This window comes from Gymnodraco acuticeps, unplaced genomic scaffold (assembly GCF_902827175.1).
Source record: "Gymnodraco acuticeps unplaced genomic scaffold, fGymAcu1.1, whole genome shotgun sequence".
NCBI classification, from domain to species: Eukaryota; Metazoa; Chordata; class Actinopteri; order Perciformes; family Bathydraconidae; genus Gymnodraco; species Gymnodraco acuticeps.
In genome coordinates, this window is record NW_022990913.1 from 21216 (window position 1) to 49063 (window position 27848).

The 27848-nt window shown below is 44.3% G+C and overlaps 1 protein-coding gene across 1 annotated transcript; it reads right to left on the bottom strand.

The window, feature by feature from the left end:
- Positions 1–13138: 13138 nt before the first annotated feature.
- On the bottom strand, positions 13139–15766 carry LOC117557974. Its single transcript, XM_034233925.1, has one exon. It carries the CDS (start codon positions 15719–15721, stop codon positions 13178–13180), a length of 2544 nt encoding a protein of 847 aa, XP_034089816.1. The 5' UTR covers positions 15722–15766; the 3' UTR covers positions 13139–13177.
- Between the last annotated feature and the right edge of the window lie 12082 nt (positions 15767–27848).

Sequence of the window (27848 nt, forward strand, 5' to 3'; positions counted from 1 at the left end):
TTAATCTGTCTACGGCAATGACGAATACAAAAAAAGAGTTTACCCCTCTACTCGCTACACTGCCTCTGCCTCTTTTAGTCTTTTTACTATCTTCAAAAATCAAACTTCCTTGGAATAAGGGTTTATTCTTACTTAAAATAAAATTAGACCTACTGAGTCTTTTTATTTAGCTTTTGATTGGATAAATGTTACTGCTATCATTTGACTCTGCCAAGGATGTTAAGTTTTCCCGATCAGTTTGTTTGTCAGTTAACCAAGATTACTGAAACAACATTGGTCCGATTTTGATTAAACTTTGTGGAAAAGATTTATGAAGGGCCAATAAGAACCCCAATATGTTTTTAAAGGGAAAAGTGGATACAAATGTTTTGCGCAGTGCCCTTCTAGTTATTAATTGTTAGTTTTTCGTAATGAAACTTCTCCAAGTTATTGCTATAGAGAGGTGCAGTGATGCCGTTTTTTGTTGGCCGACCATGAAGTTAGCATCTGAAGGGCTGCCTCGACAAAAAGCAATAGGATTTTTCCAATGGACTTGAGAATATTGCAGGAAATTAGATATGTTAACACCCGTTTATGATTTAGGATATTCTCAACACCATTTAGGACTTTTGAAGCATAAATGCAATCGTCAACAGTAAAAAGCTAATGTTAGGCTATAAACAAACTAGAGCAGGGTCACATGACTTCAAGTAACCACTACTAAGGTAAGGACGGCTAATGTTTGCTGTAATTAAGTTTGTAAGTCTTATTTTGTCACTTGTAAGCAACCGCTGAGTTTATAACACAAAAAGGGTTTACGGACAGAATTGTATGTTGTAGAATAAAACATGAAAAGCTTGTGTTAACCAGAGACCTTATTTCGGACATCTAACAAAAAACACATTAAAGAAACTGTTGACTTCAAGACTGTTTAGAGTCGGCGAGGTCCTGATAATTTATTCCGGTAAATTACTCTGACCTACTAATTGCCCTGACCGAAGTTATTGAGTCTATGTAAGTTTACTGCTTGGCTCAGATCCACCAACGTCAGCAAGATCTCACCCCTATTAACTCCCCGAAGAACCAGGTTCAATTAACTGCTGTTTCAATTCAGACAACTCTTTTTTAATCTGTTTAAGGGATCCCGAAGGATTTTGATATCAGTAAATGGAGTGTGTTCCTACCTAAGTGTGAGTGTGGCAGGGTGCAGTCTTACCTTTGAAGCAAGAGAGGAGAGCACAGATTTTCTTTTAAGTTATCCCAATCCAACAGGTGAGATCAGTTTATTTGAAGAAAAATAGGTCCAAACTAATACAGGGTTTTTACCTTCTCTCTTTAACACATTATAATCATACGCAACATATCATGCTGGGGTTATATTTTTATCTAAAACCTTAATTCATATTTCTCATCTATCCAAGATCTAAATAAAGCCATTAGTTATAAAATTCCTGTACGTCCTAATAACGCCTTCCAGGTAAGATCTAAATAAGCTATTAGGTCTAAGATTCCGTACGTCCTATTAACCCTTCCAGGATAGATCTAAAATAAAGCTATTAGTTCTAAGATTCCCGTACGTCCTATTAACCCTTCCAGGATAGATCTAAATGAAGCTATTAGGTCTAAGATTCCCGTACGTCCTATTAACGCCTTCCAGGATAGATCTAAATAAAGCTATTAGGTCTAAGTTTCCCGTACGTCCTATTAACGCCTTCCAGGATAACCTTACAGAGAACCATTTTACCCAGCTCTGAAGGACAGAGCCTACCGGAAGAGAGTATACCAGGGGTTTCCCCCCTCTCTCTCGCGCTCTCTCAAAAAACCAGTCTCTTTATGCTCAAAAAACCGGATCGAAACCCCAAAAAACACCTCCTCTATCCCCAACCAACATCTTCTATTGGCTATGGCCTAAGACACACCTTCCCATGTTTGTGTAAAAAGGACATGGAATAAATATTATTCTCGGCTATGACATAACCGCCTTTTTGAGGCCTCAATGTGTTTCTCGTTTAAGGCAGGAGCCCCCCTCCCTGTGATCTGCTGTGCGAAAAAAGGGGAAGAAACTGCCCTCTTCCTTATCAGTGACACCCATACATCATAGACCTTACACACTCAACCTAAACAAACCACTTTGTTTTGTTTATGCTGTAAATATATAAAAACCTAAAATATGAAGCATTCTCATTATGGGTTCATACAAGAATATAATTGATCATATATGATTTATAATTAACTTTCGTTTTAAGTATTCACTTCATACTATGAATCTCTCAACAAGACGATGGAACCGGATGAGGTTACATGATGACTCATTTCCATGCAGTTTTAGGACACATTCTATTGCTATTTCCTATGTTATCATCTATTGTCTTTATCTGATCTTGTTTTGTACAGCACTTTTGTATCAAATGAAACATGCCAAACAAATACAATTATTATTTTATTACACTGCATTTCCAATGGATTTTAAAGGGTTACCTTGAAATAAATAAAGAAACTGATTTATTGCATATATGTAGAGATCAGTAATTCACATATAAAGCTCAACCATGGAACCAAGAACAGGAAACACCACCCCACAATCATTCATGCCCACCTCTTCTCCCCTCTCGCTTCTAACGCCCATTCTGTGCTTATTGTTCACCTTGTGATATCGAGACGGAGCGGTTACATCAGATTCTGCATACATTCACTGGAGTGGGTAATCAAACAGCACACCCATGGTTATTATCTAAACAGGAGAAACAAGCTGCCAGCCCTTAATGACATGTCTGCGCTTCTAAATATGAAAGGGTTTCTCTGTAATTTTCCATTAATCAGCTCTCCTGAAAGCATCGTGACACTCTGTTTATAGCCTCCAACCGTGACCTAATCACAAGAATTGCATTTCCAAGCGTCTGCAAAAATAGACGTTTGAAATATTGTATTTTTGGATAACACAGCTACAAAGGTCTTTCAGAACCAGACAAAAGGAAGAAGGAGTGTGTAAATGCAATACAGGAACAAAAAGATTAAAACAAAGGCGATGTCAACGTTTAATGTAAGACTATAGGTGATACAGTTCAACCTCATCATTTAATGTCATGTGTTGGTCTGAAACACTGTTTGGGACCTCAAGGTGAGACCTTCTATTTGAATACACATTTTTGGTGAAGAATGTATTTAAATCACATTTAAGAAACTACAATCTCACAGTGTTAAAATGCTTTTTCATTTTCCTTTGGATAAGCAAATAATTGAGTTGGAAAACGTGGAACCTTTAAGCTGAATCAATGCAAACTATTGATTTAAAAGCAAAGTAATTATAAGGTTAATCTGATTTACAGTAAATGGATTGCGTTGATCAAACGTGTACACTTTATTCCAATAACCTTAATTAAATTGTGTGTTGAAGAAATTCAATTAAGTTGATTATTTCTTTTTTCAGTCTGTAAATGTAATCATGTGTCCATATTTGACTCCTTTATGTTGTTTTGGGGGCCCTACATGCTCATTTTCAGGTTCATATAAATATCTTGTGCCTTTAACTGTGACATCTCTCTGTGCTTTAATGTTCAAAAAGCTCTTTATTTTCTCATACTGTCTGTGCTGCAGCATCTCTTTTCACCACTCTGTCTGAAACCAGAGCCCAGTCCGCTCTGATTGGTCGGCTCTGTTGTGATAGGTCAACCGATTAGAGATGTGGAGCGCAAGCCAATAGGAGCACGAGTGTAAGTAGTATCACTATGTTCAGAAAGTAAACAGGAATCCTATCGGGGTGTTCAGGCAGGGGGGGGGAGTGTGTGGGAGAGAGACTCCCTCTGGAGAGAACACAGGGATGTTAGCATTTGCAGACCATTTACATGCACACAAACTTATAACACAAACTACAGGAAAGGGAAAACCCCAACAAAGATGAATAGGGCAGTGAGTATGACCATCAGTTATCCATGGCTTTGTCACACACCCAAACATAACAAATAGATGTACTCCCAGCTGTGTGTTTGTGCAATTCACTCAATCTTCCAGCTGATCAGGCAGAAGTTTACATTTTTCATGGGCTGAACAAATAGCAGCGAGAGAAATGGGGGGTGAGCCAGAAATGGATGAATGATGGACGCAGAATAATAAATTGTTAAAAGAGAAAAAAAGGAAGAAATAAAAGGGGTAGAGGGAGAGGACGGAGAAGAAAGAAGAGTTAGTTAATTATTTTCTACTCTGGATGATCTAAAGGACAATAAAGCGCTCAGTGACTTGGAGTGTGTGTGTGTGTGTGTGTGTGTGTGTGTGTGTGTGTGTGTGGTGTGTGTGTGTGTGTGTGTGTGTGTGTGTGTGTGTGTGTGTGTGTGTGTGTGTGTGTGGTATGTGATGTGTGGGTGTGTGTGTGTTTAAGAGTGGCAGCTAATTATTCAAGGAGGAGAGATTCCTGTTACAGTTACGTTTCACCGCAGAGCAAAGCAGCCGTCTGACAAATAGTGCGAGTCTCCAGGCAATCATGTAAATAGGATATACAGTGTGGTAGGAAATAAGTATTTAGATCCCCCTGCAGATTTTGTAAGTTTACCCACTTACAATAAATTAACATTTTGTAATTTATGGTAGTTTTATATAAACAGTAACAGTAAGAATATCAAAAAGAAAATCCAGAAATTGACATTATATAAAAGATAAAACTTGATTTGCATGTAACTGTGGGAAATATGTATTTGATCCCCTTGCAGAAGATGTCTTGTACTTGGTGGAGAAACCCTTGTTGGACGCACAGAGGTCAGACGCTTCTTGTAGTTGGTCTTCAGGTTTGTGAACATCTCAGGAAGGATGTTGGTCCACTCCTCTCTGAAGATCCTCTCCAAATCCTGAAGGTGTTGAGGCTGATGCTTGGCCTCTGGAAGCTTCAGCTCCCTCCACAGATGTTCTATGGGATTAAGGTCCAGAGACTGGCTAGGCCCCTCCATCAGCGCTTTTTGTTAATTCCGGTACCTACTCTGTTAAAAGGAATTTCCTGATCTTTGAAATTAAAGATACTTTTTTTACATGTAAGACTTTGTCTCTGGGTCGTGCCTTTGGGTCCATCAGTTTGTGTTGAGGTCCTGACAGGTTGTTTGTTTGGTTTGACTATTTAAAATTGTCCCAAATAAGTTACAATGAGAACATTTATATTTTTCATATTAAATTATTTATTTTAAGAAATGTATATCATTGCTTAAAATTCCCCACAACGTTTATATTTATATTACGTAAATCATATGCATAATAAAACATATTTTAATAAACTCACGCCTCATACTGTATGCACATTTAACATTACATTTTTGAATATTATATTAATCAAAGAGATCGACCAATGACGTTTGAAGAGATGTCTAGAAGTTTATATTTTCTCTCCCATTCACCTGAAATGTCTCCTCTTGTTTTTCAGACTGTGGAGACCTGTATACAGTACATCTCCCGTACACAGCAGCATTCTTTCTGATGAGGACATGATGAGGCAGTCTGAGTGTGCTAAATGAGACGCTTCATGGATGGAACGTACAGATTTACCATCAAATACCCACAATCACAGCTGATTAGCAAGGCATGCCGGAGCAAGTAATGTCTGACTGTGTGAAAAGGGAAGGGCACAGGTAAGCTTCGGGAGTACAGATTGCATGTAACGGTATAACATAATCAGCATACAAAAAAAGTAACTTCCCTTCAAGCTTCATAAAAGAAGACGTAATCAAATTAGTTACATTTGTAAACATTGGTGATTACTAGCAGGATTACAATGTCATAAATAAACTCAAGAAGAGCATAATAGTGTTGTAAAAGGATCAGATGTTATCTCTTGTCTGTACACTGTACTGTTCTGTAGGCTAATACTGTACGTGTGAATCTATATGCCTACTGCCTGAATCTGCTTTATGGTTTCACTTTTGTTCTTTTTTGTATTCAGTAGGTGAACCTATATTCATCAAATACAGTGTTGGATTGTCATGAAGTACATTTACTCAAGTACTATACTTAGGTACAATTTTGAGGTACTTGTACTTCACTTGATTATTTCCCCGTTATGCACATTAAACTTTTCTTTACTACGTTTTGTAGGCATTTTTTTACTTTGCACTCCACAACATTTTTTACTTTACAGCTTTAGTTACTGAAGCTTCTTTGGAGATATAGAATATAAATCTACTAATAAATCATGATGTATTATTATAGGATATTCTACCCAGCAGTCAATCAAGTCATTTACATTTTTCTCCACGTTTACCAAGTGCAGCATTGACATTATTGCATTAATAATGAGTGTATTTTACACTGTAGTATTGCTACCTTTACTTAAATACATCTCTGAGTACTCTTTCCACCACTGATCAAATAGTGTGTGTGAGCTTGTGTGTATTAAACTAAAACGAGCAGCTCAGATTGTATTTCTGCTTTTGTGTGCTCATGTGTTCCATTGATGGTGTATAGGCTACTGCCTGAATATGCTTCATGAATAACATCTCTGAGCAGCGGACACATTTTTAAAACTAAATATCTTGGTTTCTTCAAGTAGCTGCAGAATCAAAAAGGGTAATGCAAGTAAATAGTGCATACAGTTTCCAGGCTAGATGAATACCTCCGCTTTAGTTGTGTGCTTTAGCCTTGCAACTATGTCACCATTCCAATTTCCAGCTCAGATCACAGTTTGCCTTTGATGATGTGACAGCATATTTGATTCTCGAGGCTCGTGTCCGAATGGCCCCATACTTGGCGCAAACACTGCCAACACGCAGCCTCTGATCAGCTGGAGCAGCATTCTGAGCACACTTTGAGTCCAATAAAGCATCAGAAACAGAGAGCAAAACAAAAGCTGAAGCTGTGAGTAAACCATATGAGCCTGATCTCAAAGGAGGCAATATACTCATGGTTGTTTCAGTTATTGTTCCAGGGTCGAGGGTCAGAGTGTGTGGGGTGAATTCTGATCTTAGTACACAATTATACCCACATGCCGTCGAGTTGAAACACCCACACAGCAAATCTCTCAGAGTTATTGCTTTTTCTGAATATTGCTTAGGAGCTGGATGTAATGCCTTAGCAGTTCAAAGGCTGAGTTATGAAGATGTCTGCGATGCAATTATGGAGAGCAATAACATGGAAGTAGGTGTAACTGTATGAGGGGGAAATGTCTTTGAAATACAGAGCAGTCTGGACGATATACCAGCTGTGATGAAATGCTCCCTTCTAGTGTTCAGTTCACAACATTGCAACTGTTTTCAATACACTACTTTGTATGGAAATGGTTTCCACCTCAAATATAGTCAATTTAAAACATCACATGTACTTAATTACATGAAAAAGCGAATAATAACTTAAATTCCTATATTTTCATGACTCACATGCAACATCAGTATTGGAAGCGGTGGCGGTTCTGGTAAAAGAAAAGAAAAACATAAAATAACATGTTTGGTGTTTGTTGTACCATCAGAAGTTGTGTCAATGACTTAGTTGCAATTTTATAAAATTACATTATTGGAAGAAAAATAAATAAAATGTTGTCGCTTAAGTGCTGAAACACAATCACAAATTGTATCATCATGTTTTCTTCTGGAGGAGGGCCCCAAGGGGGTCCAACAACAGTGTTACAGGAGAACTGGCCCTACCCCTGCATAGTTTTTAAAAAAGCATTGAGTTACTTTTATCATGAGCACTGCTTGCATTTTTATATAATGTTTTTTTAATGTACCTTTATTTACCTACTATGACCCAATAGGCAGTTGTATTTCCCCACCTTTTCCTCCACTGACTTAGGTCTCGGGATAATAATGTAAAGATTTAAAGAGGCTTTTTTTCCTGCTCATTTTCAGGTTCATATTTGTATTTTGTGTCTCTACATGTCTCCATGCTTTAATGTTCAGAAAGCTCTTTATTTTTCTCATACTGCCTGTGCTGCAGCACCTCTTTTCCCCCTCTGTCTGAAACCAGAGCTCTGTCTGCTCTGATTGGTTAGCTGGCCGGCTCTGTTGTGATTGGTCAACCGCTTAGAGATGTGTCGGAAATGTCCTAACTTTGACACAGAGTTGGGCCTATTACATACAATGAGGTCGTCAAACAACTCCACAGTGGCAAAGCCCCGGGGGTGGATGAGATCCGCCGGAAATGCTGAAGGCTCTGGGTGTTGAGGGACTGTCATGGTTGACACGTCTCATCAACGTTGCGTGGAAGTCGGAAACAGTACCGAAGGAGTGGCAGACGGGGTGGTGGTTCCCCTTTTTAAAAAGGGGGATCAGAGGGTGTGTGCCAATTACAGAGGCATCACACTACTCAGCCTCCCCGGGAAAGTTTACTCTAAGGTACTCGAAAGGAGGGTCAGGCCGATTGTCGAACCTCAGATTGAGGAGGAACAATGCGGATTCCGTCCTGGTTGTGGAACGACGGATCAGCTTTTTACTACTCTCGCAAGGATTCCTGGAGGGGGCCTGGGAATACGCTTATCCGGTCTACATGTGTTTTGTAGACTTGGAGAAGGCGTATGACCGAGTTGCCAGGGAGTTACTGTGGGAGGTGCTGCGGGAGTATGGGGTGAGGGGGTCTCTACTCAGGGCCATCCAATCTCTGTACTCCCAAAGCGAGAGCTGTGTCCGGGTCCTCGGCAGTAAGTCGGACCCATTTCCGGTGAGGGTTGGCCTCCGCCAGGGCTGGCTTTGTCACCAATCCTGTTTGTAATATACATGGGTCGGATTTCGAGGCGTAGTCATGGGGGAGGGGGTCTGCAGTTCGGTGGACTAAGGATTGCACCACTGCTTTTTGCAGATGATGTGGTTCTATGGCTTCATCGTCTGCGACCTTCAGCACTCACTGGATCGGTTCGCAACCGAGTGTGAAGCGGCTGGGATGAGGATCAGCACCTCCAAATCTGAGGCCATGGTTCTCAGCAGGAAACCGATGGACTGTCCACTCCAAGTAGGGAATGAGTCCTGTTATGGAAATCTAAAAACCCCAATACTGTAGAGTACAAGTCAGAAAACAAATAAATGGTGAATCAGACAGAGTTTTCTTTCTGGTGATGTTTATTCTAACAAACATCAGATACAATAAAATATAGACACAGGTCTCACAGAGTATAGGATAGTCTGCGCGAGTGTGCGCAGTTTAATATGGTAACAAAGCTTATATTGAGGAAAGGGTGGGAAGGTCAGAAATCTGTCTTCACACGGTCACATTGTTATTAGACACATGTCCTTGAGCTGTAGATCTCAGGAAAGGCAAGTTCTCCTGTGACTATGTGTGAGTCATAATAGCAGCTGTGGCCTTGAAGTAGAGTAACAAGAGGCAAACAGCACATCTAACCTAATCTACTTTGAACATATAAGGAATATAATAAAAATGTCCACTACATTCTCCCCTTTTGATCATACTTGATCAATAACAAATCAAATGACAGAATAGAATGATATAACACATCAATGAATACACTCCATCACTGGTTTAAGTAAACACATCACAAATATATCATAGAAAACTGGCTGTTTTTGTGGAGGATAGACTCCAATATAATGTAAGCATAAGAGGAGAGTACACTCGATTCACATGATTATATTGATTATATTGTAGTGTCGGAATCAGACTCTTCTGATTCTCGCTGGTCTATCTCACTGTGGCGCAAAGGATTGTCTTGTAATGGAATAGCAGTATACTGAACGAAAGCTAAAGATACCAGGCTGGAAAAGCCTTTCTTCAGTATTGGGATAATCAAACAGGTACAACTGATTACTAGGCCGAAAATGATTATCAGGGGTGTAACTATCCTAGCCAGCCATGCTTGCCACCCCCCCGATGTAAGCCAGGCCCACCAGTCCCAGCCGCCTGCGTTGGATATGTCATCCGCTTTCATGTCGGCTAACAAGTTGTTAAGATGCAGCACGGTGTCAGTGATGTTCTTGGTGGCGTCGGGAATGTAAGTGCAACAGGAGTCACCGATCACATGACACAGGCCACCCTTTGAGGCGAACAAAAGGTCAAGAGCAAATTGGTGCTGCATGAGCATATTCCTAGAGGCTATTATGAATGGGGGCAATGCCTGGAAGCCTTGCATCGTCTCGTAAGTGAGGTTCTCTAGTCGAACGTGTAAGGTATCTATCTTATGGGCATTGTTTACTGTACCCCACCATGGAAACAAGCCACCAAAGAATGTAACTCCAGTGGACGTCAGCTCTCTTTTTACCTTGTGGTGGTCGGGGTGTTGGAACTCTGGGTAATGATGTGTCGTGTACATTAAGGACGTGAGGACCGTGACTGCTGGATTCAAATCCACTAGAGTGCATGTACCTATCCAGAGGGGAGCCAGCATCTGATAGAGCTTGTCGCCGCACAACCAAACGTAATCTTGTGGCGCGCTAAACCCAGCATCACTGGGCCGGGCCAGTTGGTATGGTTAACATCAGGGAATGCTACGTTAGAAAGGATTCTTTCAGGGACACTGAATATGCAATACGAGCTATTGTAAACACCGTAACTGCACGTATTCTGTAGGATACGAGTACAACCAGTAGTAGTACCTAGGGAAAAATAAGGTGGTGTAAGAGACGTTTTGTGGTATACTCTCTGGATACAAATGCTGTGTTTCATCCCTCTCAAATGGCTGGGGTGCACATGGCTGACCGGTTGGTACTTTGCGTATGTGGTATCAACCGTATATGCACGCAAAAGGGAGTTAGACTTATTACTGCATGGTGGAGGAAGCTGCCTGGCATAACGCCACTCGGTTACGTGGTCTTCCCCCTTGATGGGCCTTGTCAGAGCCATAAACGCACAGAGGTGTTCAACCTGGGTCAGAGAGCGCGGACGAACTGGCACTGACATTGATGAATCCTGGGGAAAAAGGGTGCATGCATAACATGAACCATTTTGTCCTGCGGCCTGCAAGAATGATCTCAGAGTGTGCCACCAAACGTTACCGGTGTTCCCATTACTGGTCTGAACCACATCAATGTTGTTATGGTCGTTATTGCCTATGTATAGGTTACGTTTTAGAAGTGTAGATGTACCTATGGATGTCAATGTTTGTGTCAAAGGCGGTTTATCCTTTTTGGGTGTCTGAGTTTTGGGCGCGATGTCTATGTAAAATGTGCCACACGGGTCGGTGCCGGATACATACATACATACAACATAATAACCCCCGTCTGATATCTGGGCAGCCTGTAGTTGCAACAGGACAACGGGGCTCGATGAATTGACTTTGGAGATAGACAATCTCCCTTTGATGTTTGTTTTGTCGTCCCATAGGGTATAACCCCAATCGGTGTATGCGGTGGTCCATAAAACAAAAGCCCAGCCCCCCGAGCAGTGATTGGCGGTTTGACCAAAACTGCCTTCGACATAGCATATGTAGGCGTCCGCCCACCCCAGTTTCTTAGGGTCGGAGCAATGCATGTAGTCGCACGGGTCTAACTGCACTGTGCTATCTTCCCCATCCCTTAGAGTAATGTTACCAATCCCTGTCTTGATCAGCCCCTCTTCCCATGTGGTTCGCCCTGCTTTCCCCATGTACCTCTTAGATACCTCGATTTTGGCTGACCTGCTGTGTGCTGACCATGAATACATAACATATAGAACTAGTCCTATCATGGCAAGTATGCAGAGGAACCATTTTTTGATTGTCCAGGCTCTCCAGTAGTATTGCTCACGGTTGCGTTGTCGTTTTCCCAGGCGAGCCGTCATCACGAGGTGGGAATGCTCCATGGGGTGTGTGTGTGTATTCCCTCGGTCGATTTTGTGACAGACTTCGCACACTGATAACACAAACGAGGAACCAGAGGCATATGGAACCGCTCAGCTGGCACTCGCTCGTGATACCTTGTGTGTAGTGTGTTTTAGTGTATGTAGTGCAAGTGTGGTGCAAGTTGGTGATTAGGACACATCACTTGTTGTCATCTACATCTGTTGGTGACTAGGACACGTCACTTGTTGTCATCTGTTGGTGACTAGGACACATCACTTGTTGTCATCTGTTGGTGACTAGGACACATCACTTGTTGTCATCTGTTGGTGACTAGGACACATCACTTGTTGTCATCTACTTCTGTTTCCCCTTTCCTGTGACTACGACCTTGCAGTGACTGGCGTGGACCCACGTAGTTCTCTCGGCGACCTTTACCGCTGTCTGGGTGACCAGAAGCACCTGGTATGGACCTTGCCAACGATTGGATTTCCAGCTCTTTCTCCGGAAATCCTTGACCAGCACGAAGTCGCCGGGTTGGAGATGATGAAGTGGACCAGTGGCAGGAGTAGGCAATGCTGCGACCACCTGACCTCGGATGTCTGCTAAAGTGGATGATAGGTTAACACAATAGCACAACATAGCATCCTCACACAAAGTTGTGGAGGGAAGAGGACATCCTGGAGCCTTGAGTCCAATCTGTGGAGGAGCCCCAAAAAGGATTTCAAATGGGCTGAGTTGACTCCGTGTTCTTTTCCTCATCCGCATGTACATCAGCACAATGGGCAGAGCTTGTGTCCATGACAGACCTGTGTCTGCACAGCATTTTGCTAGTTTGTTTTTGATTGTGCCGTTCTCTCTTTCCACCCCACCCCCACTCTGTGGATGAAAAGCACAATGCTTTCTGATGTCTATGCCCATGTATTCTCCTATCTGCGTAATGGCCTCATTAGCAAAATGTGAACCATTGTCGCTATAAATTGTGTCTGGTAGTCCCCATCTAGGAATGATTTCCCTCAGTAGTGCCTTTGCCACAGCATTTGCTGTCTGTGCTTTTACTGGGAAAGCTTCAACCCATTTGGACCACATGTCAACCACCACCAGACAGTGCTTCTTACCCTCTGATGGGCTAAGCTCAATGAAATCCAGCATTAGGTACTCAAATGGCCTGCTGGGAGGTGGATGTGCTCCGGGTCCTGTAACCTTTACTGCTCTACCAGAATTGTGCATGATGCAAATTAGGCATGCTTCACAGTGCTTTTGAGCTGTTATTGTGAACCCCCTTGTGAACCACTCCTGATTTATAGACTCTAACATCCCTCCTTTTGACACATGGTCTAACCCATGTGTCAACTTAGCGAAATGAGGGAAGAAATGTCTTGGGAGACATGGATTGGAATTTGGACCAACCCAGATGCTGGAGGTTGGGTCAAAAACAGCCCCAGCAACCTTCCACTGAGCCTTCTCAACTGGTGTAGCTAGCTGCTGCATGGAAGTCAGTGATGACATTTTGTCAGTGAAGGAGGAGACAGGGATTTAAAAAAATGAGTGTGCGTGAGGTGTGAGAGGAATCAGAGCAGCTGCCTTTGCGGCTGAGTCAGCAGATGGATTTCCTAGGGAAACTGGGTCTGTACTGCTTGCGTGTGCGGCACATTTACAGACTGCAACTTCAGATGGGAGCAGAATGGCGTCTAGTAAGCCTGCAACCAGTACATGGTTAAGTACTGGTTTGCCATCAGATTTCAGAAATTGTCTACACTTCCAAATAGCCCCAAAATCGTGCACTACCCCAAAAGCATATCGTGAGTCAGTGTAAATAGTCACGGTTTTGCCTTTTGCAAGCGTGCAGGCTTCAGTTAGTGCGATCAGCTCTGCTGCTTGAGACAAGAGGTGACATGGGAGTGGTCCAGAACGGAGTACAGCAGAATCTGAAACAACAGAAAAACCCACCCGATTAGTGCCCCCTTGGTCGCGACAGGCAGACCCATCAACATACAAAATGAGGTCAGCGTTGGTCAGAGGAACGTCTTTTAAGTCCGGTCTAGGTGTGCACACAATGGAAAGTTTGGCAACACAGTCGTGTTCGTCACCGTCCTCAGGTAAAGGCATAAGAGATGCTGGATTCAGAGTGTTACATCGCTTGACATAAACATTAGGCATATCTAACAGGCATGTGTGATACCTAAGGTAACGTGCAGCAGAGAGGTGTGATGTTCTCTGTTCAAGGAGGATGAGTGAAACAGCATGTGGAACTAACAGGGTCAAAGGTGTATATCCCACAATGTCACGTGAGGAGTTGAGCGCTTTTTCAGCAGCAGCCACTGCACGTAGACATTTAGGCAGGCCAGCAGCTACAGGATCTAGCTTGGAGGAAAAATAGCCAACAGGCCTCTGTTTTCCTCCATGATCTTGAAGAAGAACTGAGGTCATACACCCATTTCGTTCATCCACTGCTTGAGTGAAAGGTTTAGTGTGATCAGGTAGACTTAGAGTCGGTGGGGATTGGAGAGCCAGCTTCATATTAATGAAGGCTTTGTCGGCTTCCGGTGTCCATATAAGGTGATCTGTAGGTTTCAAACAAGTGACGTACGTAATAGTACGCAGTGGCAACTCGATTGGAGAATAGTTTGGAATGAACGACCTGCAATATGAACAAAAACCCAAAAATGACATCATCTGTCGCTTAGTGACAGGTTTTGGCAGAGATGCCAATGATGCAATACGTTTATCTGAAAGCGTTTTTCCCTCTCCTGAAATGATGTGACCCAAAAATGTAACTGTTCTTTGTACATATTGAAGTTTAGACAAACTGGCCTTGTGGCCTTCGGCTGCGAGGTGCATTAACAAAGCAATACTATCAGCCTCACATTGCTCTGCTGTGGGTGCGCAAATCATGATGTCATCCACATATTGTATTAGAGCAGTGCCTTTCGAGACTTGGAGAGAAGCCAAACTTGTACACAAAGCCTGATTGTACACAGTAGGAGATTCACAGTAGCCCTGACATAAACGAGTGAATGTGTAAGGTTTGCCATCAAATTCAAATGCAAACCAGAATTGACTGTCTTTGTGTACTGGGACACTGAAAAATGCATTTGAGAGGTCAATGACAGTAAAAAATGCTGCCGAGGCTGGGACTTGAGAAATAATCAGATAAGGATTTGGCACCAGCGGTGCTCGGGCGTGCACTGCTGCATTTACAGCTCGCAAATCCTGGACAAATCTCCACTCGTCCGGAGGTTTGTCCCTGATCTTTTTGACAGGAAACACTGGAGTGCGGACAGGGGAATCGTTACACGGAATAATGACCCCTTGTTTAAGCAGAGAGGTAAACACTGGCCTTATGCCATCAACAGCTTCACGTTTAAGTGGGTACTGGGGTTGATTTGGACGGAACGTGGACTTAGGAGTGATAACCACCAGCTCCGCAGAGCGGATTAACCCTACGTCATATTTGTGAGCTGCCCACAGTATTTGCGGTACTGTTTTTAGCGCGTCGAAGAGCTCAGAAATATGACTGAAAAATGAGAACTCTGGGCCAGTAACAGGGTTAACATAGTCCTCATTGCCTGTGAGAGTCAGAGACCGCAGTACATGAACCGACCAGTCAATACTGTACTTAAACACGTCATGTTTTGGGGAATACTCAATCCACGGGTCGTCTGTGCAAATCCAATCAGTACCAGATTCCCATTCCTTAACGATTGGACCCAAATCTCTCCATTTATCAGTGGGCCCCCTGGCTAGTGAAATGTGTGGGACCGCCCCTGGGATTTGATACAGCTTGGTATGTGCGGCTCCGAGTCTAACAGAGATAGCAGCACGCAGCGAATTCCAATACATAGTCTTAAGCCTGATCTCATCATTCAAATCTTCCAGCACAAAACTCTCATCATAGTATTGACATGTATCATCAACAATATTAGCAGTACAATGCAAATGAGAAGTTTCCATGAACACAGCCGGTGGAAAAACACGTTGATGTGTCAAACGTAATAATTCCTGAGAATCAGAATATGCCAACAGCCATTGGCACACATTCAGCAATTCTTTATCCTCAAATGTGGGGTTTTGAACCATCAATGGAGTTGGTCATCGGACTTTGAGTCCCTCATTTGTAGAAATAAGGTCTAAGCCGAACCTAAGGATCAGATCTCTGCCCAGTACATTTATTGGGCAGACAGATGATAATAGGAAACTATGTTTGACTGATGTGGGAAATGGATGCATATTATCCCCGTTATCTTTACACTGAATTGGGATGGAAAACCTCTCCTTCACAGTTACCCCAGCTGCCCCCATTGAGTGAATGTATCTTCCACTCAATTTGCAATCTGGCAGATCTGCCCTTTTTAGCACAGAGTGCGTAGCCCCCGAATCAACCAGAAATTTAACATTAACACCCATTATACTTAAAGTCAGTGTGGGAAATTTCTCAAATGCTTTTTCCCTGTCATATTTCAAATATGTACCCTCTTCAATTACAGACATTTTCTCTAAATCTTCCAATTTCTCAATAGCCTGCTGAATGTGTTTGTGTGCATTACTTCCCTGGGTAGATGATGCTGGCAGTGAGTCCGTCTCTCTCAACCGAATTTCTTCCTCCCCCACTCCCTCCTTCGACCCCCGTCAAGTTGAAGAATTGTCTTTCTTACGGTCCGATTTATCAAATCGAAGGTACTTTTTCTTCTTCTTCTTCTCGTGTGGGCAGTCAGCCATACGATGACCCGTCTCTCCGCAGTTAAAACAGCGTTCTTTATTGCAGACTTTTCCTTTGCCTCTGTTCCCTCTGCCCTGGCCATCACTTTGGGTCCAGCCGGTTGTAACAGCTTGGACCAAGGTCAGCTGGCACTTTTCTTTACGGTCGCGGCGTTTCTTTTCCTCGCTGGCTTTTTCTTCTAAAAGGCGTTTCTCGGCATGCACGGCATGTCGGCGAATTTCTTCCAGCCGGGCACCTTCCATTACGCCAATGCAGGAGTTTCGCACCGATGCCGAAATGGCTGGAGATAGGCCGTTGAGGAAAGCATTTGTGAGGTGTGTCTCCCAGACTCCTATTTATGCTACTCCTAGTACCCCGGCCTCTTGTTTGATAATGCCGCTGTTCTCCGTGAACACTTTTTCTAAGCGGTGGTAATAGTCATTTACTGTTTCCTCCGGGGTCTGCTTACATGCCCAGATTCTTGACATGTCGACTTTGGCGAGGAACTTTGTAGTTATTGCGGCCTCTAGTCTAGCCAAAGCAGTGCGGTAGGTATTGTTCAAGTCATCATCCCAGAGTGCGGCAACCACGTGCTGTTGACCTCCCAGTATTTTGGCGAAATGGCTGACGTGTGTCGGACCCATTCTCAGAGTCAACAATGTCTTTATCTCCGGCATAGTGGGTGTGAATTGTCGACAGAACATGTTTAGTGCTGCAGCAAATTTAGCACCCCCTAACTCAACATCTGGGATATGATCTTTTGCTATTTCCCTCATATCCGATATGGTCCATGGGCGGTAAACGAGTGACGGACCAGCAGGTCCAGCCACCTGGATCATGGGAAGATTGTAATTTAAGTCCTGGTCCGGTCTGCGGAGGTGTTCTATTCTGTAGAGTTCCGCTTCCTTCTCCTCTCTTTCTCTCTTCTCTTTCTTCTCCTGGATCGTCCTTTCCAGTTTGGAGGGGTGACTAGGAGAATGTCCGCCATATCCTTGCTCTTTGGCGGTGACCTCTGGTCCAGCAGCACCTCCAGCAGCACCTCCAGCAGCCTCCTCAGCCTCCTCAGCTGGCAGGTGAACGGGGGGTGGGGGAGGGGGGAATGGAAATCCACAGTCGAGGAGAGGGTCCTCCACGCCTGTGTAAAGAGAGGGATAAAGAGAAGTGTGTGGTTTATACTTGGGTGGTGGTATGAAACTCTTTTTCTCTTTCTTCTCCCCTTTATCGTCAACCTGTATTTTTCTTATTGCCGCAGCCAATTGCCTTCTTTCACGGCACTCTGCTTCATCTTCCCAGTATTTTAAACACTTTCTGTGACTGTCCAGTTTTTCTAAGTCTTTCCCTTTAATCCTGCTCTTCTTTTTTATTCCATCTTCACACTCTTGTAATTTATCTCTTAGGTTTTTGATTTTTAATTTACTCAAAAAACCTCCCTTAGGAAATCCGAACATTTCCGTCCATATATTTAATTTAGACAGACTGTCCTCACCATATCTTACTCTCATGACGTCTACAATCGGGCCCTCAGGAGGGTGTACAAGCCCCCTACTTTGCCTTGCTCCCATGACAAAATCACCTCATTTGTTTCTCAGTACAAATCGCGCAAAAAACTAATCGTAAACCCACTTCTACGACGGGATAAACCCTATGTGATATTTGTTTCTCAGTACAAATCACGCAAAAACTAATCGTAAACCCACGATCTACGATGGGATAAACCCTCTTCGAGCAGCCCCTTTCATAAACGTCATGGAGTTTTAATTACGTTTAACTTTAAACAATTTAGACATTGTACATCTCACCCAGTATTGGAAAGCCTTTTTAAATCCGTTTGATCTCGTGAAGTCAATCAGTTCCACCCCCGCCGCTGGTCCTCTCGTCCCGTACTGTTTTTGTCGCGGGGTAGAGGGAATCCGAGGATCCTGGAGCTACCAACCAGCGTTCGTAGGTGTTCCCAATCGAACTTGCAGAGACCCTGCTCGCAGCGCCAATTGTTATGGAAATCTAAAAACCCCAATACTGTAGAGTACAAGTCAGAAAACAAATAAATGGTGAATCAGACAGAGTTGTCTTTCTGGTGATGTTTATTCGAACAAACATCAGATACAATAAAATATAGACACAGGTCTCACAGAGTATAGGATAGTCTGCGCGAGTGTGCGCAGTTTAATATGGTAACAAAGCTTATATTGAGGAAAGGGTGGGAAGGTCAGAAATCTGTCTTCACACGGTCACATTGTTATTAGACACATGTCCTTGAGCTGTAGATCTCAGGAAAGGCAAGTTCTCCTGTGACTATGTGTGAGTCATAATAGCAGCTGTGGCCTTGAAGTAGAGTAACAAGAGGCAAACAGCACATCTAACCTAATCTACTTTGAACATATAAGGAATATAATAAAAATGTCCACTACACCCTGTACACAAACTCGCTCGGATCAGTCATTAGCCCGCATGGTTTTTCTTACCACTGCTACGCTGACGACACCCAATTAATTCTGTCCTTTCCCCGCTCAGAGACCCAGGTCGTTGCACGCATCTCTGCTTGTCTAGCTGACATCTCTCAGTGGATGTCTGCTCACCACCTCAAGCTCAACCTTGACAAGACTGAGCTGCTCTTCCTCCCGGGAAAAGATTGTCCCACTCTTGACCTAACAATCAACATCGGCACCTCAGTTGTTTCCCCGACTCAGACTGCAAGGAATCTGGGTGTGACCCTAGATAACAACCTGTCCTTCACTGCAAACATCGCTGCTACAACCCGTTGCTGCAGATACACGCTTTACAACATCAGGAAGATACGTCCCCAGCTGACTCAGAAAGCGACTCAGGTTCTGGTCCAGGCTCTCGTCATCTCACGCCTAGACTACTGCAACTCCCTCCTGGCTGGTCTACCTGCATGTGCCATCCGACCTCTGCAGCTCATCCAGAATGCAGCGGCTCGTCTGGTCTTCAACCTTCCTAAATTCTCCCACACCACTCCGCTCCTCCGCTCCCTTCACTGGCTTCCGGTAACTGCTAGAATCCACTTCAAGACACTGGTACTTGCTTACCGTGCTGCGAATGGATCTGGCCCTTCCTACATCCAGGACATGGTTAAACCGTACACCCCAGCGCGTGCACTACGCTCTGCATCAGCCAAACGACTCGTTGCGCCCTCGCTGCGAGGGAGACCCAAGTTCCCATCGGCGAAAACACGTGGGTTTGCTGTCCTGGCTCCAAGATGGTGGAATGAGCTCCCCATTGACATCAGTACGGCAGATAGCTTGCACATCTTCCGGCACAAACTGAAAACTCATCTCTTTCGACTCCACTTCGAGCGTTAGAACTATTAACGAAGCACTTTTATACTAATAAAGGACTGGCTTACCTAAAGCCAGTTGAGTAGCACTTGAAATGTTTGGCTCTATGAAACCTGATGTACTTATATGATTCTGTTTTCTTCAAGGTTGTGTCTTCCTGGTCGAATGTACTTATTGTAAGTCGCTTTGGATAAAAGCGTCAGCTAAATGCAATGTAATGTAAATGTAATAATGCGGGTACAGTCCCCTGACAACTCCCCTCACATTCCTCCAGAGTCACAAAAAGTCTGAGTTAACTTTTGGAAGAACCATAGAAAAATGGGTGAAAAAGAATAAATTGTATCTGAAAATAGTGTCTCTTAAGGCGGGTAGAGTCCCCTGACAACTCTCCTTACATTCCTCCAGAGTCAGAAAAACTCTGTTATCTTTTGGGAGAACCAGAGGAAAGGGGGGAAAATGGATAAATTGTATCCCAAAATAGTGTCTCATAATTCCCTGACAACTCCCCTTGCATTCCTCCAGAGACCAGTTCAAAAACGTAAAGTTTGGTAAGAACCATACTGGGGGGTCTCCATGCAACAATTGTATCCGAGCCAAAGCACTCATGGAGCGGATGCATTCCTCCATGATGTGAAACAGCCGTTTTTTTTCTGAGTCCTCTCAAAAACCGGGTTTCCAATTTCGTGCGGATGGTAGCTTGAAAAACATGAATGAATTTTTTTGACGTAGGAGGGGAGGTCTTGATTCCCCTCTCCGTTGTAAAATACAACGGGGGAGTGGAAAAGTGTCCGGGGCTTCCGCCCGAAGCGCCGAAGACTTGAGCTTTTTGGAGCCCCTCCTCTGTTGGCACTCAGAGGAGGGGCTTCATTTTTGATTATTTTAAGATATAATTGACCGTTTTCTTTACTTTTTTCGGCTTTCCACGGGTGGGGTTGCATGGCAGGCCGCCTATGAGATCCCAAATTCTGCCTGGAACCTCCGGGAATTGTGGGCTAAGATCCATAAACTGACAAAGTCACCCAGAAATGTCACTTTAATAGCCCAAAAATATATAATACAAATATATTTAAATAGTAAAAGGTACAATTGTGCTCCGAATTACCCGGAATTTGATTTATATAGCCCCATGATAGTGAATAAAATAATTTTCATGGAAAAAAGTGTTAAAACGCCTGATTAATATGTTTGTAATGCTGGCAGCAGGTTCACTGCTGTAAGCAGGGTCTCACACTCAAAGGCACCTAGGCAGAGATCCAGGGTGATGCACAAGGCTTTCATACCCAGCAATACGTGTTTGAAAGCTGGGGAAAAGTGCTGTGAATACAGGGAGAGAGCAGCCAGAGAGAAGCGGGCTCTGAGAGCCACAGAGCGCACCCACAGATCTCCTTGCAGCGCATGGCTCTTGCACCCAGACTGCACCCAGAGAACAGGCTGCTTCACAGCACTTTACAAGCCAGGAAAAGTGATTGAATCCTGAGTAAACATTGTTTCATTGTTTAAGTGTTTTTAAATGTGTGAAACAGTGTTTTGTCACTTTCAAAACTCTCCCGTCGTTGACCGGAGAAACTGGGTCGATGTTGTATTCAATCTGACCGTTAATATTCCAGTGAGATGAAGTACGTACAATGACCGGAGTGATCCCAAGTTAATTTTGTCCCAAAACTGGAGCATTCCCTCACCCTAAGTTGACAGGGGACTCTACCCACCTATTTTCGGATACAATTTCTCCATTTTTATCCCTTTTCTCTGGCTCTCCCAAAAGTTAACGCAGACTTTTTCTGACTGTGGAGGAATGCAAGGGGAGTTGACAGGGGACTCTTGCAGGCTCATGATGCACTATTTTCGGATACTTTTTTTCATTTTCAGCCATTTTCCATGGATGAATTTAAACTTATTTTTTTTACATTTCGGTTAATGACCCAGTTCTGTTACCGCATTGCCTGGAGGATAGAACCGAGAGATGACAGACTCTCTGGCCGCCTCACAAGTCACTATTGTCGGACACTTTCTTTGCTTTACCCCGGTTCTATCACTCTTTCCTCCTTTGACCATAAAACGTGTTTCCTGCTGGGGTACTGCCTGGTTCCGGGGCAACCCAAACATGGTCGGGGCACCATTAATTGATGCATCGGATGCAATGTTGCCATCACCAGCCCCGCGTTGGTGCGGAGTTGGGACCATTTAACCCGGTGGTAACCCAAGTCCTCCCTTGGTCCGTGTACCAGGCATTGAAGCATCGGACCCATTGTTGCAATCACCGGTTACGCTAACGCATATAAACGGAGAAACACAAAATAATTTAAATACAATTCACTGTTCGGACCAAACCCTGTCCCATCACAGGGTGTTCCTATGCTGGGAAGAGACTAGACCGTCATGTAACTCATGACCACCCTGAGTTCTCCCGAGATGAGGCACATCAGGTCCTGGCAAGGTTGAAGCATAGTGTGGCCCTGCAGTTGCTCCATGACCTCCGAGAGACTAATCCCATCATTGGAATGGCTACATCATTGGATATAGACAATGAGGAGGAATACCCGGTGCACCCTCCACCCTTCTCCCCACATACTGAGTGTGACGAAGAGGACTGCAGGCAGGTGATGCTGGAAAATGTGGCATTGAGGGCTCAGAAGGATGCCCTCATTGATGAGGTGAAGACCCTGCGCTCCAGGCTGAAAAAGGGGCTAAAACCCAGGAAGCAGAGTGCCACTGCTGCTGTGCTTGAGGAAGAGGAAGAATGTATACGATTTAAGGGCCTGGCAATCTCAAGTACCTCCGGCATAAACACAGTAGCCTCCGGCAGCAATAAAAAAAAAAGAATGTGAACCATTTCCTGAGGTACTTGTCTGAGTCAAAGCTCCGGGGGTGCAGGCTCACCCAGTCTGATATGACTCACATCATCAGAGAGGTGACAGCCAACATGAACGACTTGAAAAAGTCTGTCACTGTCTACCAGTTTAAGGTGAAGAGGAACAAGCTGGATCGTCTGCCAAGCCAGGCAGAGCTTCTCGCTGCCATGGCGGCCGCTGAGAAGTGCATCCCTGATCTCCTTGACCTGATGGCTTGCAATCCGACCTCAATCACCCAGTACCTGCTATATGGCTATCTAACCCTCCATTGGAGCCTCCTGTATGGCCACCGTCTGGGTGTGTACGCAAACATGACCAACACTGAGGTATTTGAGGCGGACAGAAGGGGCACTGCTGAGGGCTCCATCATCCACGTGCAGGATCACAAGACTGCCAAGACATTTGGCGAAGCACAGCTGGTGCTTACAGTAAAGGAGTTTAGCTGGGTCATAAGGTGGATGGGGATAAAAGAGGGCTTTTCACAACGGGGAAGCACGCCTCCAGGAACCTGAACGCTCACTTGAAGAGGGCTTGGGCTGATGCTGGGCTAGAAACAGCTGTCACCTTCACAATCCTGCGCACTGCCCTGGCTGACAATATCAAGCATCACTAAGATCCAGAAAGCAGGACAATTCTCGCCAGGTTTATGTGTCACGACGTAAGCACTGCAGACCGGTTCTACGCGAATACGCCTGGAATAACTCAGGGGCGGAGACCAGCGAAACCTCTTCTTCAGGGCCGGTTGATACTCCTGATGTGGGGGTAGAGGCCGTGGACTCAGCCTTTTTCCCTCGGTGCACCGTACAAGTTAGACAGCTAATATGGCCCCCCGGGCCCCCGCTAATCATGTTTTTATTATGTTTATTATGTATATTGTGTATACTGTTTTTGTAAAAATCGTGTGATAATTAAATAAATAATAAAACATTTATATAACCTTGAAGGTTCCCAGGGGTAGATACAGTGCCAGGTATCAGACTATTTAAACAATGTTTAAGAGACACCTTCCCTGGCTTGTAAAATGCGGTGATGCGCCCTGGAGGTATCAGACTATTTTAAACAACTTTTCCCCGCCTTTGAAACACTAATTCCTGGCTTTTAGCACGATATCATTTAACATTGAACTTCTCCTGGAAATGCACATATTCTGTGCATTTGGGTGTGTATGTTTGGGTATGTATGCCCACCCGTTGGAACGACTTATGATGATTTCAAGTTTTTAAAGTCCAATTTCAGTAACAAGTAAGACCGCCAAGGTGCCCAAATGTCACACACATATAGGCCGGGGCCTAAGCTATCACCCAAACCAGGACCTATATGGATGCCCACCTTGTAGCGCCAGATATTCACATTTTAAACTCCACTACAATTGATAAATAACCCTAACCATATTATGCTGTTCCTTCTAGTGTTTACTTCCTGTCTGTCTTTTTCTGGTGATTTCTCCAACGTCTCAATCTTTTAACCTCTTGCTTTCTATCCATTGATCCTCCTTAGCAACAGTATTTTGTTTGCTCAGCAGAGTTCTGTTATCAAGTTTTACCAACCTCAGACAAAAAGTGTATTAAGAATTTATAAATTAAGAAATAGAATTCTGCTATCAAAATTGGTTTACGTCTATGGGCTTCAAAGATGTTCATATTAGCTGTGTGTGTGTGTGTGTGTGTGTGTGTGTGTGTGTGTGTGTGTGTGTGTGTGTGTGTGTGTGTGTGTGTGTGTGTGTGTGTGTGTGTGTGTGTGTGTGTGTGTGTGTGTGTGTGTGTGTGTGTGTGTGTGTGTGTGTGTGTGTGTGTGTGTGTGGGTGTGTGTGTGTGTGTGTGTGTGTGTGATATGACACACTACCTGACCTCTCAAGTTTCAGTCAGAGAGGAGAAGCAAGGCGAGGCCAAAAGAGACGGGAATTTAGATATAGAGACGGACGGCCGGACGGACACAGAACAGTGATGTTAGCTGGATTTATTTTTAAATAAGCAGGTAAGACTGAACTGTGTGGGGGGGGGCAGTGAAACCCGTTGTTTCTATGTGTGTAGAGCATATGATAATTCTATATTTTAACAAAACATTTCTAATCACATGTTTTACAATTAACTATGTATATATATATATATGTAAATAACATAGTATTAATATAGCATTCAAGTCATCCAAATACTACACTGTGCTGTATCATACATGTAATATGTGTGTGTGTGTGTGTGTGTGTGTGTGTGTGTGTGTGTGTGTGTGTTAGTGTGTGTGTGTTTAACACCTGCTGCACTGCTGTTAAACTGATAGTGTGCATTATATCAGCTGATCATAACCAGCGTTCCTTAAACTTTTTAAAATATTAAAGACAGACAGAGTGTATGAAACTGAAATATAGCTGTGACGGTGCACCACTGAACTGGATTTCATTCATTCACACACACACACACACACACACACACACACACACACACACACACACACACACACACACACACACACACGTCTGTCCTCATGTTCCAGCAGGTGTTCTGGGTGTAAATGGTTAACGGACATGATTTACAATCCCAGCTGGTTTCATTTTTATTACCACCGGTATGTTTGAGGGGGCAACGGTGACATGGTCCCAGATAAACCTCATTTAACTCAGGAAGCAAGGATCCAAGGAGCAAAGGATCCAAGGAGCAAAGTAACCAAGGAGCGAAGGAATCAAGGAAGCAAAGGGCAAAGGAAGAGCAGTAAAACAAACCAACAACAAAATAACTGAAGTCACATTTAGAGCTCCAGCTGTTGTGAGGAAGGTTAGAGAAATCAGAATCAATATTAATCTTGTCTTTACAGTTCATATATTTAACATGTCTCCTTTGACCCAGCTCTCATCTAACCCTGTCTGCTTTCATTTAACCGCGTCTACTCTCATCTACCCCATCTGCTCTCATCTACCCCCGTCTGCTCTCATATAACCCTGTCTGCTCTCATCTACCCCCATCTAGTCTCATCTACCCCGTCTGCTCTCATATAACCCCGTCTGCTCTCATATAACCCCGTCTGCTCTCATATAACCCCGTCTGCTCTCATATAACCCCGTCTGCTCTCCTCTACCTCCGTCTGCTGTCATCTACCCCCGTCTGCTCTCCTCTAACCCCGTCTGCTCTCCTCTACCCCCGTCTGCTCTCCTCTACCCCCGTCTGCTCTCATCTAACCCGTCTGCTCTCATCTAACCCTGTCTGCTCTCATATAACCCCATCTGCTCTCATCTACCCCCGTCTGCTCTCATATAACCCCGTCTGCTCTCATCTACCCCCATCTAGTCTCATCTACCCCGTCTGCTCTCATATAACCCTGTCTGCTCTCATATAACCCTGTCTGCTCTCATATAACCCCGTCTGCTCTCATATACCTCCGTCTGCTGTCATCTACCCCCGTCTGCTCTCCTCTAACCCCGTCTGCTCTCCTCTACCCCCGTCTGCTCTCCTCTACCCCCGTCTGCTCTACTCTACCCCTGTCTGCTCTCATCTAACCCGTCTGCTCTCATCTAACCCGTCTGCTCTCATCTAACCCCGTCTGCTCTCATATAACCCCGTCTGCTCTCATATAACCCCGTCTGCTCTCATATAACCCCGTCTGCTCTCATATAACCCCGTCTGCTCTCCTCTACCCCCGTCTGCTCTCCACTACCCCCCGTCTGCTCTCCTCTACCCCCGTCTGCTCTCCACTACCCCCGTCTGCTCTCATCTAACCCGTCTGCTCTCATCTAACCCCGTCTGCTCTCATATAACCCCGTCTGCTCTCATATAACCCTGTCTGCTCTCCTCTACCCCCGTCTGCTCTCCACTACCCCTGTCTGCTCTCATCTACCCCCGTCTGCTCTCATCTACCCCCGTCTGCTCTCATCTAACCCTGTCTGCTCTCCTCTACCCCCGACTACTCTCATTTACCCCCGTCTGCTCTCATTTACCCCCCGAACTGGATCACCAGACACACTGCAGACACGCTGCAGACACGCTGCAGACACACTGCAGACAAGCTGCAGACACACTGCAGACAAGCTGCAGACACACTGCAGACACGCTGCAGACAAGCTGCAGACACACTGCAGACACACTGCAGACACACTGCAGGAGAGCTTTGATGTTGGAGGATTTTCACAGATCTCTGATAGCTGTTTAGACATGTTTCAACATTTTCTACTCCTTTCACAAAAGCATTAATAAGCTAAGAGCTGCAGCAGTAAACAAGTTAAACTTTATTTAAAGTTTTCCATGTTTAAATCTCTTCTAAAGTCTGAAGGAAGTCAGTGTCACAGCGTCTCTCTGAGCTTCTCACTATACTCTGTTCCCCCATCAGGGAGAGAAGTCCCTTATCGCTAACAGCTCTGTGAGCTTTATTTTTTACAGTCGATGTTAGCAGAACAACCCACACTGCATTCAGTGCTGATCTGGGTGCTCTCCATTCCTCAGTCTCTGCTTCCTCTCTACTGCACACACACACACACACACACACACACACACACACACACACACACACACACACACACACACACACACTCACACTCACACTCACACTCTCACATACACACACTCACAAACACACACACTCTCACACACACACACTCTCACTCTCACACACACAAACACACACACACACACAAACTCACAAACACACACACACACAGGAGGAACAAGAAGAACTCTGCTTCAGTTGGCCGAGCGGTTTATGTAGTCACAGGACGGCCGAGCAACACAAGATATGTTTGCTGTCGCTTCATATTCAGGAGAAATAAAAGCAGAGCATCACACAAACACACACACACACACACACCCACACACACACACACACACACACACACACACACAGATATCCGTTTTTGTGTTTCTGGCAGCATGTCTTACTGGAGCTAGAGTTTGTCTACTGAGAAACTTCTCAACTAAAGTGTCACTGAGTTTCTGTTTTAATCAGAGAGCATAACACACACATCGTTTTATTTGAGCGTAGAGAGCTGACAGAGAGAGGAAATGCCTGACGTCTCTGCTGGCGTCCAACAACATTCAGGAGTCTACAGTTGCACACACACACACACACACACACACACACACACACACACATATGGTGTGTACATTGAAAGGAGGAATACTCTTCTCTATCAGTGTGACACAACATCACACTCTGCTGGAACGAGAAACACTGATAACAGCTGTGTGTGTGTGTGTGTGTGTGTGTGTGTGCGTGTGTGTGTGTGTGTGTGTGTGACGGACACCTGTCTGAGCAAAAGAGGAATGCAGTTGGCATCGGGGCTAAACAGTTAGCTTAGCATAGAGACTGGCCACAGCAGGAACAGTCCACAGAGAAACAGGAAGTGGAGAAACATGTGAGCAGCGCATGTAGACAGAGCAGCGAGT